The 14,261-nt window shown below is 37.6% G+C and overlaps 1 protein-coding gene across 17 annotated transcripts in view; it reads right to left on the bottom strand.

Moving 5' to 3' along the window:
- cadpsa (Ca2+-dependent activator protein for secretion a) overlaps positions 1-14,261 on the bottom strand; it is a 229,556-nt gene that overhangs the window by 39,652 nt on the left and 175,643 nt on the right. For 11 of the 17 annotated variants that reach the window (XM_007895168.2, XM_007895169.2, XM_042339412.1 and 8 more), the window contains 5 exons: positions 10,634-10,790; positions 10,143-10,284; positions 5,232-5,366; positions 2,747-2,902; positions 1,831-1,978 (listed from right to left, as the gene is read on the bottom strand). In XM_007895168.2, coding sequence (XP_007893359.1) covers positions 1,831-1,978; positions 2,747-2,902; positions 5,232-5,366; positions 10,143-10,284; positions 10,634-10,790 — 738 coding nt within the window. The remainder of the gene's footprint in view (positions 1-1,830; positions 1,979-2,746; positions 2,903-5,231; positions 5,367-10,142; positions 10,285-10,633; positions 10,791-14,261) is intronic. The other 6 variants (XM_042339419.1, XM_042339420.1, XM_042339421.1 and 3 more) reach the window with 1 other exon arrangement.

The following is a 14,261-nucleotide window of genomic DNA, read 5'->3' as shown; positions in this document are numbered from 1 at the left end:
ATAGAAACTGTTCATTGCAGGAATTACATTCGGTCAGACTAAAACATATATTTTTAACTGACAGACAGTAGTAGCAGTGATGGTTTAATATGTGCATTATATTCATATAATATTCCACTAAACAAATAACTAATAGAAATTGTCAGACATTTTAGAACATTTATTATCACCTAATTTATGTGCATTTCTTAAGTTTTTAAAAAATGTAAATTAAAAAACTACTGTATTGTTATTTATGAGTTGTCTTGAGACAGCAAAAGGATGCTATGCTGATCTGACAGATGCATGCTTAAAAAGGAGCTGCAGCCGTTTGATATAAGTGCAGCTTGAATTCATAATTTTCTATATCTTAGGTTGGGTTCAGCGCTTTGGGACGTCCTCCCAACGTGAAAGGCGCTCTATAAATGTAATTTTGTTGTTTTGTTGTTGATAGTTTTGTCAAGTGTTTTCACTGTTAAAACAAACGTATCTCACATACGTAAGGAAAACACTCTTATTTTTTAGCTAGGTGTGTAAGAAAATCTCACAGTTTTACTCAGCTATGAATCAATTTCTAGCTGCAGTGCAACCCTGTTTTAAGACTTTGTTCGCTTACTATATGTGGACCCGACATTTACTTACAGAACAATACAAATGAGTGCAAAAAGCTGGCCAGCTCATATCAAAACTTGGTTGAATTCTCACATATGAAAAAAGCGGCCAACTTTCATGTCGTCGGTTCACCGTTACAGCCACTTTCTGTGCATTATGACCTTTTTTGCATGCAGGAAGCTGGCTGGCTTTCCATGTGTATGTGCAGTGAATGTGGAAGCTCTGTCCAGAAATGGGATATGGACACTGCCCCCTTCCAAACAACTGTGTTATAACAGACCTCTACTGTAAGAAACTACTGTGACCCAATTCTGCTTCCACTCCCAATGCTCCTGACCTCCCCAATCCCAATAAACAGGAACATATTCCTCTTTGGAGTATCCATCTGATTAATCTGTAAGGGCTTCATGATAGCAGCAATTTAATCATACTTTAGGTCCCAGATAAACAATGAACTATCAGTTTGTTATTGTAATAAATAAATTATAGAAATAAATTATAATTTTAACCTCACTTACCCATTCTTTAGAAAACTTTCAGGTGATTGAGAAAAAGAAATAAAGAGAAAGATGCGAGAGATAGGAAGAAGAACACGGTAATGGTGAAACATATTTAAAATAAATCTGTAAAAAAAAAACACCAGGGACGGGATTATTGGAGAAAAAAATTACTGAAATGAATATGATCACAATATGCAATGCAAAATGATACAAAAACATAAAGGGATGAACAGGCAAAAGGAAGATATATCCAAGCAAATAAAAGCTATGTGAGCACTAGTTGGACTTGCTAACTAAAGCTACCTGAATGTAAACCTTTGATTACTGAATGAGATTTAAACACCGCAGTAAATTGTTCGAGAATCCTAAATTAAAAAACTGCTCAGTAGTTAGTTGTGGATATTTCCTCTGTTTATATTGTATGTATAATATTCAACAGTGGAAATGTAGAGAAAATATATCTGTTCAGATATTCTACAACAACAAAAAATCATATTTTGAAACCTGTAGTGACATTCAGTATTCAAAGGGTTAATTGGCCCGTATTAGAAAATAGTTTTTGTTTAAAGAAAAGAAGCAAATATAGCTAATCCTAGTCACAGCTATTTAAAATGTGTTTTAGATTTTTATTTTGTTTATAAAAGGTTTAACTTAACCATGGTGTGTTGCAATGAATTGGATTTGTATTGTTAAGCTTCTGACTGGCACAATTTATTTTCATGAAAAAGTGTTAACTTACTTCCTGGCCCATTTCCATGCTGCAAAGCTTCGTGGACTGAGACTTGGCATCAACCATCACATTAAACATGGTGCATATTGACTGTGGGACACGAAAATCTGTTGACCTGCTTGTCTTCTGCAGCTTGGCTTCAAATGCAACCCTTGTTCTGTCGAAGGAAATTTTAATTGTTTTTAAAATCTAAAATGAGAAACAGTGCCAAGGGCCAGCCAAATTGTACAAATAATGTAAATTATGTAAACAATTGTTTTCAAAATATGTTTTGAGGAAAAGGAGAGTCTAAGACTACTCATTAATATTATACAATACAATTGTAAGACAATTTCCATTTCCATTGTGCCTTTCATGTCAGGAGGACATCTCAAAGCACTTTATACTGATCATCCAAGCTGAGGGGGGAGAAATAAGAGGTGAAGAGGGAGGGGAAGGAAATGGTGACTGAATGCGTGGTCAGAGAGATATGGAAAATAAAACAATTACAAATGGCTCCAGATATCTACTCAGACATCTAAATCACTGGAAAGGAGTGTTATATACTAACTGGTACTCTTAGTGCTAGAACAAGTACTGTATGTTCCTGCTTAATACGGTACATTGCAATTGCTTTTGTGTTACGCAGAACACAACTGGAAATCCAGTGTAATACTTCACATCTATTATAGTGTTTACAGAGACATTCCCATGCAATATTCAATTCAGATCCTGTGCTTTCAAAGCAAGTATAATACATTATTGGCAGCAATTGAGTGACGTGGCATGTCAAGCATGCCAATGTAATACAGCAAAGGTTCCTTTCTTTCTGAATTGGCTATCGTGAATTATAATTAAATCTTCTAGGTAATCCACTAAATAGGGATTATGTTCTCACATAAGTACTCGTTTGGTTTGTTTACACTTGTTCTGTAGAAAGTCTAACCTTTTAACACATGATTCAATCATGTCACTGGACATGAGCTTGAGTCTTTGCTCCAGGTGTTTTGCAAACTCCTCCTCTGGCCAATGCAGATCTCTAATGAATGTCTGCAGGGCATCTAGTTTCCAAAACAGATCTTCGGAGGTTGCTGAACCATTGCTGAAAAAACAGGGAAACACTAGTCAGAATCAGCCTTAAGTCACTTTTCAAATAATATAGATACTAGCTCAATGCCTGGGGTGCACAGCAGTCTAAAGCAAAAGAAGGATTTTAGAAATAAGATCCCAACAGTCAGAGCTTGGATTTTTTTTATCATACACCTCATGTGTTTTGTAGTGCCACGTTACAGTATTATTGAATAGTTAGCAATCCTCTAACTGCATGCAGGTTTAGGAATTACTCAAGTTAAAATTGGTTTACAGAAAAAGTGTATGGTAAAAGTTAGCCTGGGATCTTAACTACTTGGGTGGGTGGGTTTAATTTTAAATTGTGGTTTCATGCATGTTTCAAAAAAATTTCTCAGAAACCAAGACAAACTTGCTCTGGGGTTGGGTGCTTTAGTGGTGGGCGAGGGTTTGCCAATTATGGCTAGGACCTCCAGGTTGACCCTTAACAATTTAGGTTGCTTTGCCAATAGTGGTCAATGTTTTGGGGATAACAACTAATCCATCTTGAAGTACCTTAATAACTTTTCCGCAGAATGTCCTCAGGGCAGCCAGAGATATGTAGGCTAAACTGTTAAAAGAAGTAGCCTTCAATGAAAAGTACCCATGCGTTTGGGATTCCAGCAGCCTTGGCCTCACTGTAAAATTTTATTTCTTTTCTTTTCTCATGAAATCCATCCTCGCGAACCACTAACGCTAGCACACTGGACTTTTTTTTTAGATGTTGTATACACCATGCATTACCACTACTGCTGGCATCATCTCCAGAAACAACATATGGCAGTCTGTGTTTCCAATGTGATGGATGCCAGCTGCACTGAAGTAACGAATGCTTCAGAGCCAGGAGAAAGCTACTGTAGGGTGAGACCATATCCCAACATGCCAAGGTAACCCCCACCTTGTGGGAACGCTGTGCTGACAGGTAGAAAGGTTTGTTTATTGAGGGACTCTTTTTTTGTCCACATAGATCACGGTTACAAAAAATTCATTGATTCTACAGAAAAAATGTTTTGGGTTCCAGTGGAAAGATACAGAATCAAGCATTTCACAATCCACTGACAGCTTGTTAATTTTGACAATACATATATCCACGTCACATCACAGCACAATGACGGTACTTCCGCAGGACCAAGAACATAACCGTACAATGAAGAGTGACAAGTTGTATGTGTTACCAGCCTGATTGCTCTCAAATGTTGTAAAAGTACACTCGATCCTTATTATAATAGTCCTTGGGAGCCAAGCATTTTGCATGTTATAATGAGCTACGTACCACAGTGAATGTCCCATAAAACACAATGCAACTCAAGGAAATTCCAGGGATTTTTATAACAGAGGTTAGTGTACTATGACAGAATTAGAATATGGTCGTCGATCTTGCTTTGCTATTATGCATTGATTCATTATCTTTCCAAGCTATCACACAGCATGCAAAAAGAATAAAATGGACAAGCTCTCTAGGTCTCCATGCTTTCCATTTTCAAATGCTTCCTAAACTAGTCTTCCATATAGTCAACCTGGCATGAAAATGGTTTTCCGTTTTTGGGGGAATGATCCCACCGCCTAACATTGAAATTCCATGCTTTGAGCAGCTTAAACACATTAAAATTGTTAAATATGCACAAAGTTAAGTTCTTTTCACTTGGATTTAATGTTTTTTTCTTTTGATTAATTCAAATCAGGGCTTTTTTTAAAACAAGTTTTAGATGGCCTGGATGAAGTTTGGAAACTAAAACTGAAGAAACTTTTATTCTTTTATCCAGTTGTTCAAGGCTGACCAAACTTACAGGAGCAATGATGTAATTATCTATATAATTAAACTGCTAGTTAAAATGTTCAATGAACAGAGTGAAAATACTGAATTCAGACCAATATAGATACCCCTTGATTAAGTGCAAGGTACTGAGCTGTGGGAATGTATTGCAGCTCAAATAGCATGGAAGAGATGCAAGTTTTGTCACATTATCTATAGTGCAATATTCATATGATAAAGAGAAGATGAAGAAAAAATATATATAGAGAGATTTCCTTGGATTGAAGATATCTGAACCACAAATATATTATTTCATATTGTTTCAGAAATTTTAAAATATGCCCATTCAAGATGTATTTGGGTAAAAATGCTTTTATAAATGAAAATTGATTATTTAAAAGCAAACATTTCTCTCAAAAAATCTAAAGAGAACCCTCTTGGTGGATGAATGATAGTTTTGGTTTGATTTCTTACCAGAATTTATAATAGGAAAAACAAGTAAATCCAAGACAAATTCATGCCAGGTTACTGTAGGTGACAATTTCAGATCTAACGTGTATCGAATACACACTCAGAGTCATATATAGCAGCGATCCATGATGAAGCAGAAAAGCTAGGCATTTGTGGGAGGTTAACTGGAAGATTTGGAACTTTGGGGAGATTCACATTTGGTAGATTCACATTGGGCAGATTACTTGTTAAACTCCTGTGGAAGAAACAGACAGAAAGAAAATACCATAACAGGGACAATGTAGACGCAGATGTGGAAGCACATGACAGTTCTAAATAAATCTGCAAAACCATCAAAAAATTCACAGCAATAAAAAACGAAACAAAGAAACAAAACACGAAAAAGGTTTCACGTAAGCACGAGATGTGAACTTGCTGTGGATTTTCTGACTGTTTCAACAGACAGAAATAAACAAAGTTAGAGGAAATTAGAACAGAATCTCACACTTCCAGATGTTCAGAAGTAAATCAATAGATTATTGACAGAAACAAAGAGACACAGCTTGAAAGATGCTATTTTATATCATTTGTAACACTGAAATAATTCCCTCATCAGATTGTAACCTAAAGGAATTGCAAAGATACGTTGAAAGGTGAAATAAATCAACCAATATATTTCCTTATGTAGTAAAGAGGTTGTACATAGGTGTAAAGAAAGCCTGTAGCTAAGCCTAGAATTCCAGTCAAATTAATATCTTTACAGGGGATTATTGCTAATCACTATTGCATATTCAGACAAATGGGGATGCATTTTGCCATAGTGCTGCACGCAATCTGACAACTGCAATTAGGTTGCACAGTTCGGAACTGATACAATAATGTCTTTAAAATGCTTAAAACCACAAAAACGTTTGCACAAAGAAATAAAATTACTGCAAAGCTAAATACTAGCAACTTCAGAAGGGTATGAAAATAAACTGATTACACCCTCAGCAATGTTAGCAATTGTTCTTACCTGTAACCTAACTAGACAGGGCTCTGAGATGCTATCCTGTGTGAAGGGTGCAATATTAATACAGATTGTTGTTGTAACTTTAAAAACTAAACAATATAAAGTCATTCTTATCATCAGACAAGCAATAAATCTGTCAGAAACATGAAAGAAGGAAATGGGTGCTGAGTAGTAACTAGTTACAATAGTAATATTTTCCGTAACTATTTAAATTGTAATATTCCTAAGCACTGTAAATACAACCTAGCAGTGATAGCTTATTATGCTAATAGCTCAACTTAGTTTATTACCTGGCGTGGGTATAGCTACAATAAAAAAAATTCTTGCATTTAATGTCAGGAGTGTCAATTTAATTTAATGTCATTCGTGCCTTTCATGTCAGGAGTGCGTCTCAAAGTATTTCACTGAATTCACTTAAGTGTACAAAATAATGAATTACTTTTTAATAAGTGTTCCAGCTTTTTTATTACAAAAATAAGCAACTAACTCAATTAACTAAGAAATTTTACATTTTCTGGTGCATATCCCCTTAATTGTCAGTATGTGTATCTATTACTAAGAGAAACGTTAAGGAAAGGACATTCCACACAGATGATTCCCCTCTCCAGTGAGGGACCCATTCAATCACCACTAACTGGGAGTATATTGGAATCTATAGTGAAGCTGTATCTTCCATTCAAATGGACACCATGAAAAGCAGTGGCAGACAAGGAACATTCCCAATGTCTCTGACAGAAGAGCATTAGAGACAAATGAGACAAATAGTTACTATCTGAGTTAATCTACTGCTTGATTTCGAGCAGATCTATCTAATGAGTCAGGGAATGACAAGAAGTCAAAAATGAAGAGAAAAAATTCAAGGGGCTCAGGAAGTGCCACATCCAAAAGGCAGGCCATGATGTTGTTCTGTTTTCCATCTATAAATCTATTAAAAAATATACTTTGACCCAAAGACAGTTACGCTGATCGTAACTATAAATGTGCCACTACTTATTGCCAATATCAGGACAATTCAATGCTTGTTATAACAAGGTAGTAGAACATTATGTCACTTACGCCTCAGTCCTTTTATTTCAAATTAATGTGTAGCTCTATCACTTTGTTTGATTAAAAATTTATATTGAACTTTTAAACTTAAACATAACACAGTGATTTCAAAGAAGCTTGAGTGCTTCAAGTTCAAGAAGTCGCAAGCATTGCTCGACATTTATTACTTAATGACGGAATCAGAAATATACTCACACACGCCATTTGCGTGTATGCTTTTATATGCGCGGATGCCATAAATACAATTAGTCATACTTGTGCCATCTGTTGGTAGCATGAAACCATTACTAGCATTCAGTTCACATAATGGATGCATTTAACTGAAACATTTACATATACACATTTAATATGAAACCCAAATACTGCTTTATCTTGAATTCACAATGTAGAAGGCAAATACACCTTTTAAACAAGGTGCCTGCAGTCATATGACAATCAAGAACTTTGGAGATTACTGCATTCTTAAGAGGAAACAAGATTCTGCAGTAAGGTGACTGTCAAATAAATATATCACAAAATAGGCACCTCCACATGAATACGGATTGGCATTACAGCCAAACAGCTGGCTTGAGTAGCCTCCTTTTTAAATGATTACAATGCAGTTTGCAAAGAACTGTGTAGACACTTTTGATGGTGTTCAGTAAAATACAAACCAAAACCTGCAGGCTAGCAAAATATATTCAAAATGACATTCTAGGCATTAACATTTTTGAAATTGCATTTTTCCCTGAAAAGCAATACAGCTGTTAGTTGTCATTCAAGCACACACAGCGTTTACTATTAAAAAGCACAATTCTGTCTAATTGTTGATGGTTGTGTAATGGGTTGTGGCACGCCGGTTACAGCTTCTCTTTCTAGAGTTGAGATGATTGAGAGGGGAACTGCTAGACGTGTTTAAGAATTTGAAAGGATACGATAAAGTGGAAGTTGATGGACTGTTTCCACTTGCTGGTGAGTACAAAATGAGAGGGTATTAATATAAGATAGCTAGTAGGTAGATCTAATACGGAATTTAGGAGGAACATCTTCATGCAGAGGGTGGTGAGAATGTAGAACTCACTGCTCGAAGCTACAGTTCAAGCAAAAAGCATTTAAGAGAAAGCTTGATGCACACATGAGCGAGAAGGGAATAGAAGGGAATTGGAGAAGGGAATAGGTGGGGAGCATAAACTCCAGCATATACCTGTTGGGCTAAATGGCCTATTTATGTGCTAAATAAATAATAAACCTCGAATTTGATATAGAGTCTTCGAGACGTCTCAAAGCGCTTCACAGAATATACTGTAAAGTGAATTGACTGTATATTTTGTGGTCAAAACAGCATTTTGTGGGCAAATCACTCTATGTAATGCAATGAAAATCTGACTATTGTAGTTTTAGATTTTTTCAGGTAATTTGTTACCATTTGCTCTGGTGAAGAGAGACGGGACAATTAATATTTATTATTTTCTCCCTCAATGATTTTCTCCCAGTTCTTCTCCTGACTTAGTTTGATTTATTTTCCCTTTTCTTGGGGTGCACTTTCATGGTCAAGCACCTTGTGGTCCATCACATCCAACCTGTCATTATTAATTGATGAGTGTTGGTAAGCTATTCGAAAGTGGAGAGAAGGGAAGAAAAATTGCTGAGGCCAAGAACCACACACCCACACATCTCCAGCAGGAGTCACTGAATAGTAAATGTTTGTTTCTCCTCCCTAGGGTGCAAGGGATATCAAGAGCAAGAGTAAACATTTTTATCAATACATATTAAGAGAAAGAGAGTGGTAAAGGGGAATCTGGGCGAAAGGATAGTGGAAATCTGGAACTCTCTCCCCCAAAATGCTGTGGGCGTTGGATCCATTCACATTTTCAAGACTGACGTGAATAGATATTTGTTAGGTCAAAATATCAAGGGATATGGGGCAAAGTCGGGTAATTGGAGTTGAGGTACCGATTAGCCCCGATCTTATTGGAACAGACTCGAGGGGCTGAATGACCGACTCCTGTTTCTATGCTTCCAGATGTTAATAGTAGGATTCGAATCCTAGCCCCAGGTGAGATGAGACACAGACCAGGTGTGGATGTAACCTGCAACCTTATAACATTGCAGGTATCAGCTACTCACTGGATAAGTCCATAGAGCTTGGTATTTTCAGTGTGTTGACTGCTTAGATGGCATCTAAAGTAACTTGTGGATTTCATCCGTTACATTCTCAATCGATTTTACATTGTGTTTGGCTCAGTTTACTAAGTGAAGTTTCAAGGAAAAATGAATTGGTCAAGATGTTGCTATGAATTGGGTGAAACATTTAAAGGAATACTCAAAGCTCTATTGAAATCCAGTTCATTTTTAAGTGTGCAATTAGCCCTTGGGAGAGGTTTCTTATCAGAACAAATACTGAAATTTCCTGCTAAAGGAAGCAGAGCAGAGGGTTCCCTTATGCACCGATAGATTTTTATATTGCTTTCATCGATTGTGGAATTTAAATTGTCAGATTTTCAATCATGTTAGACTGCATTTTGATTAGGTTCAACCATCTGAGTCAAGACTGGATTGTTTCCAGTTGTGCTGGACCCGATGGCAATAAGTGGCGCTCTGTAGCCTGAGTCACAGTTTGTTTCTGCACAATGACAGCAAGGTCTGCAAAAGGGAAACAGGTCAAAAATGGGGGGGTAAAACGGGTTGCTTTCAAAGTGGGTCTTGGAAATCAATCTATTGAAACAAATCCTATTCAGAAAACCCCTCCCAAAAAATAAAGCAAAAAAAAGCGTCAAACTGATTGGCTTCCTGACTCTATGGAGGTTTCCTTTACATCTGTTGGTCATTTAATATCATATTATAGGCCTAATCTGAAGCCCATCTGATTCCTCGAACAAAATGTAAAATTACTTGCACACAAGCTGCAGCATTTGCAGTGAACTGATCGCCATTTGGGTATATCTTCATCCATCTGCATCCAAACTCAAAGAATATCAAAGGAGGTGTCCTTACTTTACAGGCTCCCACGATTCACGCTCAAAGCCCCTGTGAATTGATTGTGCAATTGATGACTCCATCAAGTCGACATATCTAACCACAAGAGGAGCGAAGACATCTTGAAGGTGTTTGTGGAATTTTCCATTCATAAGATTATCTAAAATTGAGAATTATTGTGATCATATCAGAACCAAGATTTCAAATGCTGGCTGCAAGATTTAGTGCAATGATAATATTATCATTAGAGCGACAATGGAACTTAATGGAAAGATGGACATTGAACAACAGCTGAAGATAATCAAAAACTGTCTAGATATCAAACTATAACAGCAATTGAATACAAATGGAACAACTCCATTGACCAGTCTATTGTGACAATGTTTATCCTTAAATCCTATTTCATGTAGATTGCTAAGGTGTGAGGTCCAATAATCAAGAGTTGTAGTAATACCGAGAACTTATTGTAAAACAGCAATATGCATATATATTTTTAAAAAAATACATACAGTCGCTCCTCAGGAAATCATTCAGCAGCTGAAATAGGGGGAAGCTGTCCCAAGTGTCCGGGGGCTGAGTTTCCAAAGCTGTGTCCATATCGACTGCAAATAGCGACAGAAAGGTCTCTGCGTGTTCAACCATCAAATCTGACCACCAAGCAAAGGCCTTCGAGGGAGAAAGCCATATGCCATATGAAAAAGAATGAATACAGTTAAATACTCTCAACTACTTTAGAAAGGTCTGTCGTAAACTGGTTTGGGTGCAGCTCTATAGGGCAGATGTTCATACTATGGAAACCATTCGAGTTATTGTAAAGAAAAGAGCACTTTAAATAACAGAGGTACGATAAACAGAAGAACTATCTCTTAAGTCTCTTTCGCAATCCAATTCTTTTCAGGGGGGAGGTTAAGTAGATGTCTGCCTTCCCCAACCTTTGTACTACATAAGAGATCACAATCATTTGCACTCTGGGCAACACATTAATATCAAATAAACCAAATAATGATCACTGGTCTGATTGTTTTGCTGTTCTCTTAACAATAACTCACTGAAGTCATGCCATTTAGCAGCTTTCTACAAGACAATGCCTCTTTGGGTTTATTGGCTATTTCCTATTGGGACTCCCAGCAGATATTCATGCAGCTAGTTCTCTTGTGCATGCTTTTCAGCCTGTTAGGCAGGCTTCTGATGGGGTCCAAGGAGTTACATTCACATCCTGGATGGCTGAGATGTGAATGTGTTGGAAATACATGCATGTTTGTCATGTACCTGTTGCTGGCTAGTAACATGCAATATGAGTGGTGCCAGCTATGGGACCTCATACAGTAACTCTGAGGTGACATAATGCCGGTATCACTTCACACAGACACTATCATTTTCTTTTGAAAAGTTCTCATATTGTGTTCCTATTCAACAGCTAGTTTTAAAAAAAACATACTTAAAGAATTAAGGAATAAAATAAGGAATTATATTGCAACACTTGGTTATAATTTTTTTTGCAATTTTTTTGATAAATACCGTATTATGCCCATTTTCATCCCTTTTGTAATCTCCTAAGGCTACATGCCCTGGAATTCATCTGAGAGGGCAGATGGGTGACTGACGTATTTCCGCAGATTTTGGTAATGTCGCTGATACAGATTTCTGAATTACAAGCGAATGTGGAATCATTAACCAATCTTATCCTCATTGCAACACCTCAGTGCTGCGGCCAATGACCCAGCTAACACTGACAACTCGGCAGCTGGGCAAAATCCAAGTGCAAATGTCAGCCAAAGGGCTGGGAACCAAAGCTGGGTCTTCCAGTCTGTGACATGTCGCACTGACGGGTGGCACCACTGGGCCACCATCTGCCTTTGACAAACCGAACAGCGATTGCTTGGGTGCAGCTGCGGTATCCAAGTATGAAGCGGAACTTACATTTAATAAGAGCAAATTTCTGTTGAGATATTCTGCAATCCACAGCATGCTGGTATTTCAAAAGTACCCTGCACTTTAAAACACCCTTATTTTACTTTGTTTGTACAAGTCAAATGTACATCTGCCTAATATGTCAAGAGTGACAATCATATCCACAGCTCCAACGGTGCTGTGTCAAAATTATCATTAATAACTCATTGATCCCAATTAATCGTTGTTCAATCGTGGCTAGATCTGTGGGGAGAGGGGTCAAAATTCTGCACATGCGGGGTGGGGGGGGAATCTCACAAGGAGTAGAATGTCACTGATATCCTATCCTTAGTTCTCTTCTTGCTTATTATCCTGTTCTACTCCCTCCTCCTGCACCCCTCCAGTATGGGTGACATCCATCTCACAATCCTTCCCCAAACCTTCTGTAGTGCTTTGGATGCTTTAGGCTGGCGGGTAGGACAAATGGAGGGGATGATGAGATGGGTGCAGGGGGAAGGGAGGGTGGGCTGGATATGGGGTAGGCAATGGCAGGATGAGTACAGGGGGATGGGATGACGGGGTAAAGATAGTGGGAAGGGGATGATGGGGGAGATGCTGGAAGAAACAGACTGGTAAGGTTTGCTAGCAAAACATACGTTTAACATAACTTTTGATTCAGACCAGAAAACTGCTTTCGGCGGTTACACCTTCACGCTCAGCATCCCTCCAGATCTAAACTGCCTCTTGCTCTCACAGGTGTTAAAATAGGGCAGTAGGGCTGCCTCTCCTTAGCCAGTGGAGGGTCAAATTACTATGTTAACCTTTTGGTGCTAAAAAAGTTTCAGCTCCTCCGTGCCATAGCCCTTTATAAAAGCTCATGTAATGGAAATTCGACACCCCTGATGTACACAAGTTTGGTTATATAACCTTTGCACTCTCTCTTGCATGGACTGTTTAGCAATAGTGCTAACAGCTGCCTTGCCTTATAATTGGTTTACCCCAACTTTTGATAACTATGGAAAAGGTATTTATAAAGTTCATAGGTGGTAAACAATATTTCTTAAGAAGCTGTTTACATTTTCTGTTCCCTTTACAGATCACATTTAAATATTTGAATTAAACACGTATCGTCACTATTGAGAAGCTGTAAGTGAAGCCCTTTGCTTGTGTTAAGAAACACATGTCATAACTGTGTTACTTGTGTTGTGAAAATGTCGTTCTACTATTTGGTCATAATGATACTGGCTTGTCTCTGCTTTTTCCCTTCTCTAAATGTCAACTCCAACTCTTTGAAGGAGTCGTTTCCATTTCAAATGCAGAAAATCTCTCAATATCAACTGTGGTTTATCATAAATTAATCTGCAGAAATATAAATTCCAAAGAATACAAAGATATCCCGAGTAGAACACAATAGGTGACAACATTCAACACAATTTATAAACCCTGTAAACTTTGAAACACTTTGAAGAATATAGGAGCATTAACTGAAAGACATATTCCTCAGTGGGGATATTACTTCAAAACAGTCAGATCTTATGGGAGAGAATTTCTGAGTGTGAGCTTTATAAATGGATCTATTCAGAGCAAGTGAACAACTGAGGCAAGGGTCTGTGTCAGCAAGCAGGACACAGTTTAACTGTGCTAGGGATCTTCCTTGTGATTAAGGCCTGATCAAAAGCCTTTTTACAAATTCACATTCTTGTCAGTTCTGTCAGTTAACCCTATTGTCCTCACTGGGAGAAACGTCCTATTCAATTGCAGCCTATTACATGAACAAAACTGCTCTTCCTGAATACCTCACCCCAGAGAATGTTCATATGCTTGTAACAGGAATGTCTTCACAGGATTTAATACAAATGAGCTGGGGCACTGGATAAGTGGTCTTTCCATTGTATTTCTAAGATAATAACCCCTCTAACTTCTTTTCAGTGGACAGTTTATAGTATTTTGTACCCTTCAGCACAGTTTTTTAAAATCTGTTTTGATGCATTTAACCCTTATTAAAACTAAATGTACTCTGGCGCCCATGAAATTTAAGAAGTTAAACTTTGTGCACTGTGCTTTTCTTTTGTGAAATACTTTGAAGCACTAATGGAATTAGACCTGTGAGTAATTTATGAGGAAGAAATAAAAGCTGCAGCTAAGCAGAGCACACTGGTGGTACTCAGGATCCTACTATATGGTCTGGTGGATTTTCGTATGGTCTCCACATTGTCCGGCTAACTCCGCACCAAGCGACAATCTGAT

This window comes from Callorhinchus milii, unplaced genomic scaffold (genome assembly GCF_018977255.1).
Source record: "Callorhinchus milii isolate IMCB2004 unplaced genomic scaffold, IMCB_Cmil_1.0 Scaffold12, whole genome shotgun sequence".
NCBI lineage: Eukaryota > Metazoa > Chordata > Chondrichthyes > Chimaeriformes > Callorhinchidae > Callorhinchus > Callorhinchus milii.
Note: the sequence above shows the minus strand (reverse complement) of the source record. Positions and strands in the feature narration are given on the sequence as shown.